General features: G+C 54.8%; 1 protein-coding gene across 1 annotated transcript; it reads left to right on the plus strand.

Annotated features, from left to right (window-relative positions):
* The first annotated feature begins 7,550 nt into the window (after positions 1 to 7,550).
* EDF1 (endothelial differentiation related factor 1) lies at positions 7,551 to 10,972 on the plus strand. Its single transcript, XM_025981938.2, has 5 exons — positions 7,551 to 7,747; positions 9,049 to 9,100; positions 9,440 to 9,600; positions 9,882 to 9,975; positions 10,554 to 10,972. Exons 1-5 carry the CDS (start codon positions 7,670 to 7,672, stop codon positions 10,613 to 10,615), a joined length of 447 nt encoding a protein of 148 aa, XP_025837723.1. The 5' UTR covers positions 7,551 to 7,669; the 3' UTR covers positions 10,616 to 10,972.
* The last annotated feature ends 455 nt before the right edge of the window (positions 10,973 to 11,427 follow it).

Raw genomic sequence — 11,427 nt, forward strand, 5'->3', positions numbered from 1 at the left:
CAGGCCCGTTCGTACCTCCGCAGACTCGGAAAAATATACTGAAAAGTAACGAGTGTTGAGGAGGGGAGACAAGGGGACATGTTCACTCCACACCGCCGCCTGACGACGTTACTATAGCCTGAAAAACATTCGTGTTGTGAGTAGCAGGAGCTCTGGAAAACAGAAAAGTACCATAAAGAAAGCAAAGAGCCCCCCAAATCCCCCCACTCAGGACAGGAGCAAACTTCACAGATTCCCTACTCCTCAACCACCTCCCTTCAGCCAGCCTCACTACACAATCAAACATGCCCAGGCTGGGGCGCCTGGAGGGTGCAGTTGGTACAGCTTGCATCTCTCAGTCTCAGGGTTTGGGGTTTGAGACCCACATTGGACATAGAGGTTATCTACAAAAACAAAACCAAAACCAAAAAAATGCTCAGGCTGCCCTAGCCATCCCTAGCCTCTGCTCACCAGGCAGGCTTGGCCCTTCAGCCTTTGCACCAGCCAGGCCCTCACCTGGACCAGCCTCCCACCTCTTCCAGGTACTTGGTGTCAGGTTTAATTCCATCAGTAGTGAAATGGAATAGAGAGGTCAGGCAAAAGTTGATCGAAACAGGCTTTTAGGGATCCCTGGGTGGCGCAGCGGTTTGGCGCCTGCCTTTGGCCTAGGGCGCAATCCTGGGGATCCAGGATTGAATCCCACGTCGGGCTCCTGGTGCATGGAGCCTGCTTCTCCCTCTGCCTGTGTCTCTGCCTCTCTCTCTCTGTGTGTGTGATTATCATAAAAAAAAAAGAAAAGAAAAGAAAAGAAAAGAAACAGGCTTCTAATAGGATGCGCTCTTGGGCGAGGTTCTACGGCCCACAGGGGAGGGAGAGAGCGGGGAAATCATGGGCCAGGGAAGTCCTGATCAGGCAAACCGCAGAGGTGTCTATAAAGAGTTTGCGGGGGGGGGGGGGGGGGGGGGGGGGGGGGGAGATGGGGTTGGGGCGGCAAGGCAGCGTTATTGGGAGGTTGCTGGCCTGGGGTCGGCTGTTTTGAGGTCCCCAGTCTCGCCAGCCCCAAACTTGGCACCTGCCTGGGCCCTCTGCAGGCCTTAAGGTCTCCAGATGAAGATGAGTCTCTCTCCTGGTGGCCTTGGGTTTGACAGGGTTCCCCCTTCCCTCACCCCATGTGACTCTAATCATTTTGTGAGTTTGTCTCCTCCCTCAGATGCGGGTCTGTGGAGGTCAGTGGTCCCTTTGGTCTCATTCAGGGTTCGGTTCCTGGTTGGATAGATGAAGGCATGATTGGGTAACTAATAGGCGGACAGAGCTGAGGTCCCCAGGGCCTCCTAGGAGCCAAACCCCACTGCTCTCCTCAAGGCCCTCCTCGCCCCCTCCCACTCAGCGCAGCAGCGGGTCTGCCTCGCCGCCTGCCGGCCTCAGCAGGAACTGCCACCCACCCAGGCCGGGGAGGCACCCACCGCAACCCGCTCTCCGCAGGAACTTTGCTCTGGTGGCCTCACTGGGAGCCTGCAAACTGGGGGTGGCTTTGCTCACATTCAACCCGCCAAGTTGATCACCTGGCCGAGGTCTCCCCTCCCTCCCCCCCATGTCTGGGAGGCTCCAAGTGCCCCCCCGCCAGGGTCCTTCTTCCTCCCTGCCAGGCAGGCACTCCCTAGCCCACCACTGCTGCCTTCTGCAACGGGGCTCCCACCTGTTTGGCTTTAACCCTGGTCCGGTATGCCAGTATTCTTCAACCCAACTGGGACTCGGACCCTGGTCCAACCTCCTGTCCACTGTCCCTCCCTGCTTCCCCAGACCCCAGGCCACACAGTCAGTCCTCACCCTCTCTGGCCAGCTGGCCTCCCTTCTCTCCCAGTAACCAGCCACCGATGCCTGGCTCCCTGCTTGATCTCCGTGCTCCTGATTCTTAAGCTGCGTGGAGCTGATGGGAGTTGCTCCTCAGTGCCAAGTCCAGCTGCCCATGCTCCCTCCCAGGGTGACAGCCCTGCCTTCTCCCCTCCAGCATGTACGGCTAGATGGACAGGCCCTTTACTATCCTCCTCCGCCACCGCACGAGGTACATTCAGAGACGACAGCGGCCAGAAAGCAAGCAGTAAAAATGTTCTTTGGCTGAACTTTGTGTACACATCATGTCAGTAAAACAAAAACAAAGACAAAAGAGTGGGTTGCCTGGGTGGCTCAGCAGTTGAGCGTCTGCCTTTAGCTCAGGGCATGATCCTGGAGTACCAGGGTTGAGTCCCACATCAGGCTTCCTGCATGGAGTCTGCTTCTTCCTTGGTATGTGCCTCTGCCTCTCTCTCTCTCTCTCTCTCTCTCTCCATGTCTCTCATGAATAAATAATTTTTTAAAAGAGGGAAAAATGAAGGATTAAAACTTTGTATATTTTCAAAAAAATAAGGGAATACTTATGTCAACATATACGAGGTTTTTTTAGATTTTTTTATTCATGAGAGACAGAGAGAGAAAGAGGCAGAGACACAGGTAGAGGGAGAAACAGGCTCCATGCAGGGAGCCCAACGTGGGACTCCCTGGATCCCGGGATCCTGGATCCTGGGATCCTGGGTCTCGAGGATCACACCTTGGACTGAAGGCGGCGCTAAACCCCTGAGCCACCTGGGCTGCCCAACATATACGTTTTTAACAGTAATGAACAATATCATAGCCCAGTCTCTGTGTTTAAGGCTCAACGTCTGCAAATTTGATAGTGATTTTGTCAATCATTTTCTCCTTATATTTAATACCCAGCCCAGCTGTATTTGCCCACCTATTTTGCTATCGTTGGTCAAAAAACACTCACTTTGGTAATTTACTTTCCCTTGAAGCCACAGATTTGGGAGAACTTTATGCAGGATCCATTTGGTAGGGAGTCCTAAAAATTCCACTTCATGCTACATTCTAGAAATTCTATTCCGTTCATGTCTTTGTGTGACCAAAGCCAATCCTCCTGGCTTTCAGACATCCCTGCAATTGGAAAGTAACTCAAGCCCTCACTGCAGCAATGTGGTCTGTTTTGCTACTGAAACACAGGGGAGGGACGCCCAGGTGGCTCAGCAGCTGAGAGACTGCCTTCACCTCAGAACATGATCCCGGGATCCTGGGATTGAGTTCCACATTGGGTTCCCTGCAGGGAGTCTGCTTCTCCCTCTGTCTGTGTCTCTGCCTCTCTCTGTGTCTCTCATGAATAACTAAAGTCTTAAAAAAGAAAGAAACCAATGAACTTTTAGCTAATTTTGTTACATGAAATCTACCTCTTGGTTTGGGTTGCAGAATGAGGTGGAGTCATCAGGAGCACGGTGCACTGGCACTGGGCAAACCCAGGAGCCCACACGTCTGAGTAGGTTGGGCTGCAAGGAGATCCGTGTAAGGACAGCTGGGCCTTGAGTCCCCTCCCCAGCCAGCACAGGCAGGTGACACCCCATTCCTCACTGGCAGGCAGTGGATGATGAGTGCACGGGCTCTCAAGCCTCAGGGATGCTGGGCTCCCCTTTGAGGATGGCAGTGAGGCTAAGCAGGAGACAGTGGGTCAGCAGGATGTTGCTCTGTGGGACCCTCAGAAGAAATTACCCTGCCCTTGCCCGATCCCCCAGACCAGGAGTCCGCCCTGGAAGATCCTACCATGCACATGAGGCTCCTAGCTGCGGCTGTGCAGGATGACAGGTAGCCAAGGGGCGTTGGAGGCCTGAGAGAAAGACGCCAGAACTGATGGGGGGTGGGGGAGCAGGTGCCAGAAGAAAATATGAATAGACCTGAAATTCGGAGAAGAGATCAGACTCTGTGAAACAGGATGCTACAAGGGGGGCATGTGGATTATAACAGGGAGCACTTAGAAATTCTAGATGTGCTGTCAAGTAAAAAAAAAAAAATAGGTCAGGGATCCCTGGGTGGCGCAGTGGTTTAGCGCCTGCCTTTGGCCCAGGGCGTGATTCTGGGGACCCGGGATTGAATCCCACGTCGGGCTCCCGGTGCATGGAGCCTGCTTCTCTCTCTGCCTCTCTCTCTCTCTCTCTCTCTATCATAAATAAATAAAAATTTTAAAAAAAGGTCAGCAAAACAGCCATAAATTGAGAAAACCTCCCAAAAATAGAACAGAAAGAAAAATAATTCAATCATTCATTCATTTTTGAGAGAATCTGAAGCAGGCTCCATCTCATGACCCAAGCCAAAATCAGGAGTCAGTCACTTCACTAACTGAGCCACCCAGGCACCCCTGGAGAGGAATTTTATTTATTTTTATTTTTTTAAAGATTTTTAAAAGTTTATTTATGATAGACATAGAGAGAGAGAGAGGCAGAGACACAGGCAGAGGGAGAAGCAGGCTCCATGCACCGGGAGCCCGACGTGGGATTCGATCCCGGGTCTCCAGGATCGCGCCCTGGGCCAAAGGCAGGCGCCAAACTGCTGCGCCACCCAGGGATCCCTGGAGAGGAATTTTTAAATAGAAACAAGAACATTAGAGACTCAATGATGGGCTTGATCTATCATCTTAGTGACGGGGGTTCCTGAGACTGAAAGCAGAGAAGAGAGGGGAAGAAGTTATCAAAGAAATAGTGCAAGAAAATATCCCCAGGTTCAAGGGTGCTATTTTCTAAACCTAGAGGGCCCGACATGCTGACCAAATGGTTTGGGTGGAAAATCATGAAATTCTACCCTTATTCCAAAGACCTAACAGGGGAAGCAGCCCATGCCCATAGATGGATGGATGCACAGCACGTGGGTATGCACATATGATGGAATAGTATTCACCCAAAAAAGGAGGGGAGTTCTGACACCTGCTGTAAGACATGAGCTTTGAGGATGCCGCTGAGAGAGCCAGTCACCTATGTGCAAATACTGTAGGATTCCACTCCTAGGTGGTCCCTGGAGGAGCTGAGATCACAGGAAGGAGGATAGTAGTCGCCAAGGGCTTGGGGGGTGTGCAGAAAGGAATGTTAGTGATTAAGGGAGACAGGGTGTCAATTCTACAAAATAAAGTCATGGAGATGGCGGATGGCAATGGTTTCACACCAGCACAAGTGTACTTTTTAAAAGATTTTATTTATTAGAGCATGCATATGTGAGAGAGGGAGAAGGAGAAGCAGATTCCCCACTGAACAGGGAGCCCAATGCGGGACTCGATCCCAGGACCTTGGGATCACGACCTGAGCCGAAGGCAGATGCTTCACCGACAGAGCCACCCAGGCACCCCAGTATGAGTGTATTTAATAGTACTTAACTGTACACTCAAAAATGGTTAAGACGGTAATCTTAAGTGTGTTTTACCACAATTTAAAAAAATGTTTTAGAGGCAGAAGGGCTCACACAATGGCTGGACAGCCAGGAGGTAGAATCACAGGAATTGTGATTCTACCAATGTGTGAGGAATCCCTCCTTCATGAGCAGCGCAGACTCACACATTCATTAGGTTTTACTAGACAATTTATAGTTGATAACCTTTGATGTCAGTTTTTCTTTAGGGATACAACATTTTAACTTTATCTTAGAAATACAGAAATTGCTGGGTATTTTGTTTCCCAGAAGGCTTTTAGAATTGTTTATTCTCTCCTCTGGATATGAAGGTAGATGGGTGCCACTGGTGGACTTACTGTAAACAATGCAGGCAAAGGACCATTAAGGTGAGTGGTATGGCACCTCTGGAAGGAATATGGGCTGCTCACCAGGCCTCCTAGAGTTGGTTCTGTGACACCTGCTGTGTCTCCACACCCAAGGCTACTCGGCCCTGGACAGCACTCAGAGTAGGGGGAGCGTCAGTGTTCGTGGAGCTACAGACACCTGCTTCACCTGTGTTCCGGTAGGAGTGCCAGAAGGACAAGGAGCTCCAGAAGTCTCTGTGGCCTCAGGCCTGGACTCCTGTCCAAGGCTAGATGGGACTGACTGCACGGCAGACACCGTGTCGGCGGACAGCACTGAGGTCTCAATAACCGTCCTCTGGATCTGAGCCAACCAGGGCAGTTGCAACAGCATGATGCAGCTGATGTAACTTCTGTTGCCAGCATCCCAGCAGTGGGTTCACCTGGCCAAATGTTGGTGAACTTCGTGGATTTTAACCATAATTGGTTGGGACCACTGCCTCTTTTCAGGTGGGCTTCATCACTCTTTCTGGGACCCGCTGGGGTGAACACAGGCGTTTTTGGGACCTTGCTAAGGCAACCTTGAGTTGGGATGCACTTAGCTAGGGTTTATGGGATATTCTCATGATGTTCAGTCTTGCCAGCCTTTCCTGGGGCAGGTGGGTCTTCTGTGGCTGCCAATCAGTCACCTGCAGAGCATTAACTTGTGGAAGTGAAGAAACAATTCGTAGTATGAACCAGGAATGAGTCTGCAAATTGGGAGCAGGGGGCTTGGTTCTCCCCAAGAGCTGGATAAAAGTTGTCTCCTTTGATAAATGTATTTCATAACAAAGTATAAACAATTGAATATACCACATGCTTTTTTCTTTTTAGATGGAGATTGCATTTATCAGAATTCCTGGTTTTTTTTTTTAAGATTTTATTTATTTATTCATAGAGACAGAGAGAGGCAGAGACACAGGCAGAGGAAGAAGCAGGCATCATACAGAGAGCCTGATGTGGGACTCGATCCAGAGTCTCCAGGATCACGCCCCAGGATGCAGGCGGCGCTAAACTACTGCGCCACCGGGGCTGCCCAATTCCTGGGTTTGTGAAGCATAAATCTGTAAGAACATCTATGCAAAACCCCAAGTGTAAAAAAAAAAAAAAAACCCCAAGTGTTACACAAACCAACGTCAGTTCCAACAATCAGACACAAATTTTATCAAATGCCCTAGGGAAATGTCTGAATAGCCCTTCTGTTTTTTTCATGAAACAATTCTGCAAAGTCATGATATGGCAGTCAAAGAGAATACAGCCAAAAAAATGTAAGGAAAAGCATGGAAGAGATGCACTTGTTAATTTATACAAATGTTATTTTTTCCCAAATTTTGTGATGCTTGTGGCGTTTGTCCGTTTTTAAAGATATTTTTTTTTCTCGTTTTATCTCATGGTAATCATGAGAGAACAGCAAAATATTACAGTATTGTAAAATCAAGCACGTTTTTAATGTTATGCAAACGACACACGTTATACAAGAATATTAACTTTTATGACTACCTTACTATCCTTTTACACTTTTTTCTTAAAGAGCCCTCCCCAAACTGTCCATGCTTGAGGCGCCCCAAACCCGCATTCACCTCGCCCCCTACGTTTTTGCAGCAGCAAATGAGCTCGGCTGCGGAGGAGACCCACTTCAGATGGTGGTGCTAGGACCCCACCAGCTCCCGTACAGGGACCCAGCGCGCGACCGGGTGCCCGAGAATGCGGACCCGGCTCCGGTCCCCGAGCACGCAGCCCCCCTGCTCCCGGGGCTCCGTTCTCCCCTCCACCGCCTGCACCCCAGCTCCCCAGCGGGGTTCCCCTCCTCCGCGCCCCCTCCGCGCCCCCTCCGCGCACGGCCGCGACGTCGCCCGCCCCACGTCGCGCACCGCCCGCCGTTCGCTTGGACGAGCCGAGCGCAGATTGGCTCAGAGGCGCGGGAAGTGCCCGCCCCCTCCAGCCGCCGGCCAATGGGGAGGCAGGGCCGGGTCGGCGGCCGGCGCCGGAAGCGGCCGAGCGACGAGGGGACGTCGCGCCGCCGGGTCTCGAGCAGCTGCCGCGGAACCGCGGGACGGACCCGGACTTGCCCGCCCGCCATGGCCGAGAGCGACTGGGACACGGTGACGGTGCTGCGCAAGAAGGGCCCCACGGCCGCCCAGGCGAAGTCCAAGCAGGTGCGGCGCCGTGCGGGCCTCGGGGCTCCGGGGCGGCCGGTGGGCCGGGGACGCGGGACGGGGCCGGGGCGAGGCCGCGGACTGGGGGCCGGGGGGGTGTCTGGGGGCCCGAGGGGCGGAGGGGCGGGAGGACCAGCCCGAAACCTGGGATGGGAGACGGGAGACCTGGGCGAGGGAGATGGCCGGGCGGGGACGGTGTGCGAACGGGAGAGGGTGGGGGGGCGGGCCGGCGGCGGAGGCCGGGGCTGGAGAGAGGAGGACCGGGGCAAGACCGCGGCCGCGGACTGGCTGCTCGGGGCTGGGTGTGCAGGAGCCCCGCAGTGTTTGGGGCCAGTGATATAGGCCTGGGAGGGAGGCCGGGGTGAGGCCCCAGGTCATGGAGGTTGGGAATGGGCGCAGGGTGGGCTTGTGGCCAGTGACAGCGGGGTGGAGCAGGGGACCAGGGGAGGTTGAAGGGGAGGACTGGTGGGCAGGGACTGGGGGACTAGGGTGCAGGGGGACAGTCCAGGCGCCCCGAGGTCCGAAGCTGGTTGGGGAATGGCTCTGAGACCTGCTTCTGGCTGTCTGCAGTCTATCCCCAGGCCCAGGTGCCTACAGACTCAGGGCATAGGTGGACTCTGCTTCTGGGTGTCGGGAGCGTAGGGGACATGCCCTGAAAGGTACAGAAGGTCTCTAGCTTGGCTGGTCCACCTGTGATCATGTATGAGACCAATGTGGAGGGCCTACCCTGCCTGTCAGGTTTGAGCCAGGACTAGTGGGCCCAGGACGGGCATTTGCTGACCTGCCCAGAGCTGGTCTGAGGCCTGCAGGATCCGAGCCAAAGTCACTGTCCTTTTTTCCAGTGGAAACTTAATAGTCAGGAGCTAGGAGTCCCGTGAACGCGGGTAGAAAGCATCTCTGAACACAGCAGCCGTGGCGCAGCCCCAGTCACCACTCTAAGGCTAGAGTCCTCAGGAATACATCTTACTAGCATTTGGCAGGTGGAGGTCAAAGGGTATGGGTCTGGTTGACGGTGTTTGGGGGCTGATGCTAGGATGGACTGGCCCAGGGAGGCTGTGGCGGGCCAGCACAGGCATTCCTTCCTGTTGATGCAGGAGCAGGGCTGTGGTCAGCATGGGTTCTCAGCAGCAAGAAGCGGGCTGGGTTTTCCTTGTTGGCGCCTTATGGACAGGCACCTGGGTACCTGACGGCAGAGGGTTTTTGTGAACTGAGCTTGGGTTTTAAGACCGGCCTCGCTTCTCAGTGCTGGACAAGCCCTGCCAGATCTGAGTTTGACCAAACACCGTGTCCACATTTTCTAGGCCATCTTAGCAGCTCAGAGACGAGGAGAAGATGTGGAGACTTCCAAGAAATGTAAGTACCGGTGCTCCCTCATGGAGGGAGGGGTGTGCTGCTGGGGTTCTCCCTGCAACAGGCATTAGTGCACCCGCCATGCACCAGGGGTGTCGAGGCGGCTGCCGCAGCTGGAACCAGGCTGGGACCTTAGTGGAGCAGCGTGCTAGGTGTGGTCAGCAAGCAGGGGAGCAGGAGATGCCCTGTGCTCCCAGCCTCTGAGCTTCCCTGTGTTCTCCTCACCTGGTTTCCCACGTCACCATGGCACAGAGTGCCTGTGGGGCCTGCTTCCTGTTCTGGATTGGCTTTTTTTGGGTTTGTTGCAAACCACATGCTATGATCTTGCCTCGTGCGGTCCAGGGGCTGCTGGCCAGAACAAACAGCATTCAATCACCAAGAACACGGCCAAGCTGGACCGGGAGACTGAGGAGCTGCATCATGACCGTGTGACTCTGGAGGTGGGCAAGGTGATCCAGCAGGGTCGGCAGAGCAAGGGGCTGACCCAGAAGGACTTGGCAACGGTGAGCGTGGCGGGCCCCATCCTCCCAGGCTGCAGGTGGGCGGGTGGTTGCAGCACAGCTTGGGGACTCCTGCTTGCTCTGGGATTCCCTGGGGAAGCCACATCAGATTAGCCGTAACTTCCTGTTGAGTGTACATAGACCCCAGATCCTCTGCGGGCACACCCAGGAAGGCCCTTGGCCCCGGTGTTGTCCTGGGAGGGGATCCTGGGGCGACTCCCTCGGCTGTGTGCTAGTCTTGTGGCGCCTTCCCGAATTACCATCCACAAAATACATACCTTTAGAAAATCAACGAAAAGCCGCAGGTCATCGCGGACTATGAGAGCGGACGGGCCATTCCTAATAACCAGGTTCTGGGCAAAATCGAGAGAGCCATCGGTGAGTGTCCTCGGGTCCTTCATCGGGTCTCTGCTGCTGCCCGACCAGGTGCAGAGCAGCTAAAGCACAGGAGGGCCTCTGAGGCTGCAGGATTCTGCAGAGCCTTAGGGAGCTCAGGAGTGTCACTCACAATCCCTCCCCCCCGCCAGTTTCACATTTTCTCTGTCCCTTTTGGCTGGCCAGTGCTCTCCAAGCCCATGGACAGAGGGCTCAGAGGCCATCCTGTTTAGGCCCTGGTGTCCTCCCCTCGGGTATTGGGCTCCCCCCTGGTGTCGGTGTGGCACCAGTACGTGGGGCTCCCAGAGCACTCAAGTCTGGTTCTGGGGGTGACATCTCCCCTCTGCCCTGGAAGGTCAGCGGGTGCAAGGACAGTGGGCTGAAGCTGGCCAGGACTGGTGTGGTTCGAAGCTTCCTCCTCTGCCCACCGCTCCTTCCTATGGAGAAAGGAGCTGGTGCTCAGAGGGAAGTGGGCACTACTGCCTCCTCAAGGTGGAGGGGTGGGGGCACCGTGGCACTGCCCTGCCTCTTGGGTCCTGGAGTGGCCACCGTGGCGGTGAGCAGGCCAATGGCTCTTTCAGGCCTCAAGCTGCGGGGGAAGGATATCGGGAAGCCGATTGAGAAGGGGCCAAGGGCGAAATGAACACAAAGCCTCGAAATCAGTGCATTCCGGCTGATGTCGCCTGGCTGGTTGCCCTTGACCACCAGCGCCAGTGCGGGTCTCTTGACGTGGCCGCGCGGAACGCGGGGCGCCAGCCCCGCCCAGGAACCCCCTTACCCATACCTGCTGTCAAACAAACAAAACCTTGTATAGCATTGCTTCTCCTGAAATTTTTTCCTCCCCATCTCCAGTGTCTGCCCAGTCGGGGTGGCTCCCCGGGGACCTCTGAGTGGGACTACCTCAGGTTGGTGGGGCTGTGGGATGGGGCAACCTGATCGGGAGAGAAGACCCGTCTCCGGTCCGGCTTTTAGAGAAGCCAATAAACATTTGTTGCCCTTCCTGCTGGTGGAGTCATTGCTGTCCAGGGCGGTCGGCTGTGCCCCCCACGTGCCTCTCTGGCCCAGTGAAGGGAAGTCGTGATGTGCCATGGGGTGGGGGGGTGCCTGAGTGAGCCTGAAGGTCAGTGTGCAGCACTGCTTCCTTGTTGCTGTCTGCGGGGCTGCTCATGGGCGTTGGCCTCGGCACCAGACCCATGCCCTCCCCTGGCATGGAGTCAGTTGGCGGGGTGGCAAAGCAGGGGAGCCTTCCTGCAGGCAGGAGGGGAGCCCCTGGCTGTGAGAGTGTGAACGTCTCCTCCTTCTCTAGATGGCCGTGCCCAGGGGACCCTTCCTGGGTGAGAAAAATATATTTCCGATTTATTAAGGAAGGAATGTGGGCATGTCAGGGGCCATGATGCCTCAGGCAGGGAGTTGCCTTTATCCTTTGAGCCCATGGGGCCAGGAGGGCGGGAACCT

The sequence above is a fragment of the Vulpes vulpes genome, chromosome 2 (genome assembly GCF_048418805.1).
Source record: "Vulpes vulpes isolate BD-2025 chromosome 2, VulVul3, whole genome shotgun sequence".
Lineage (NCBI taxonomy): Eukaryota > Metazoa > Chordata > Mammalia > Carnivora > Canidae > Vulpes > Vulpes vulpes.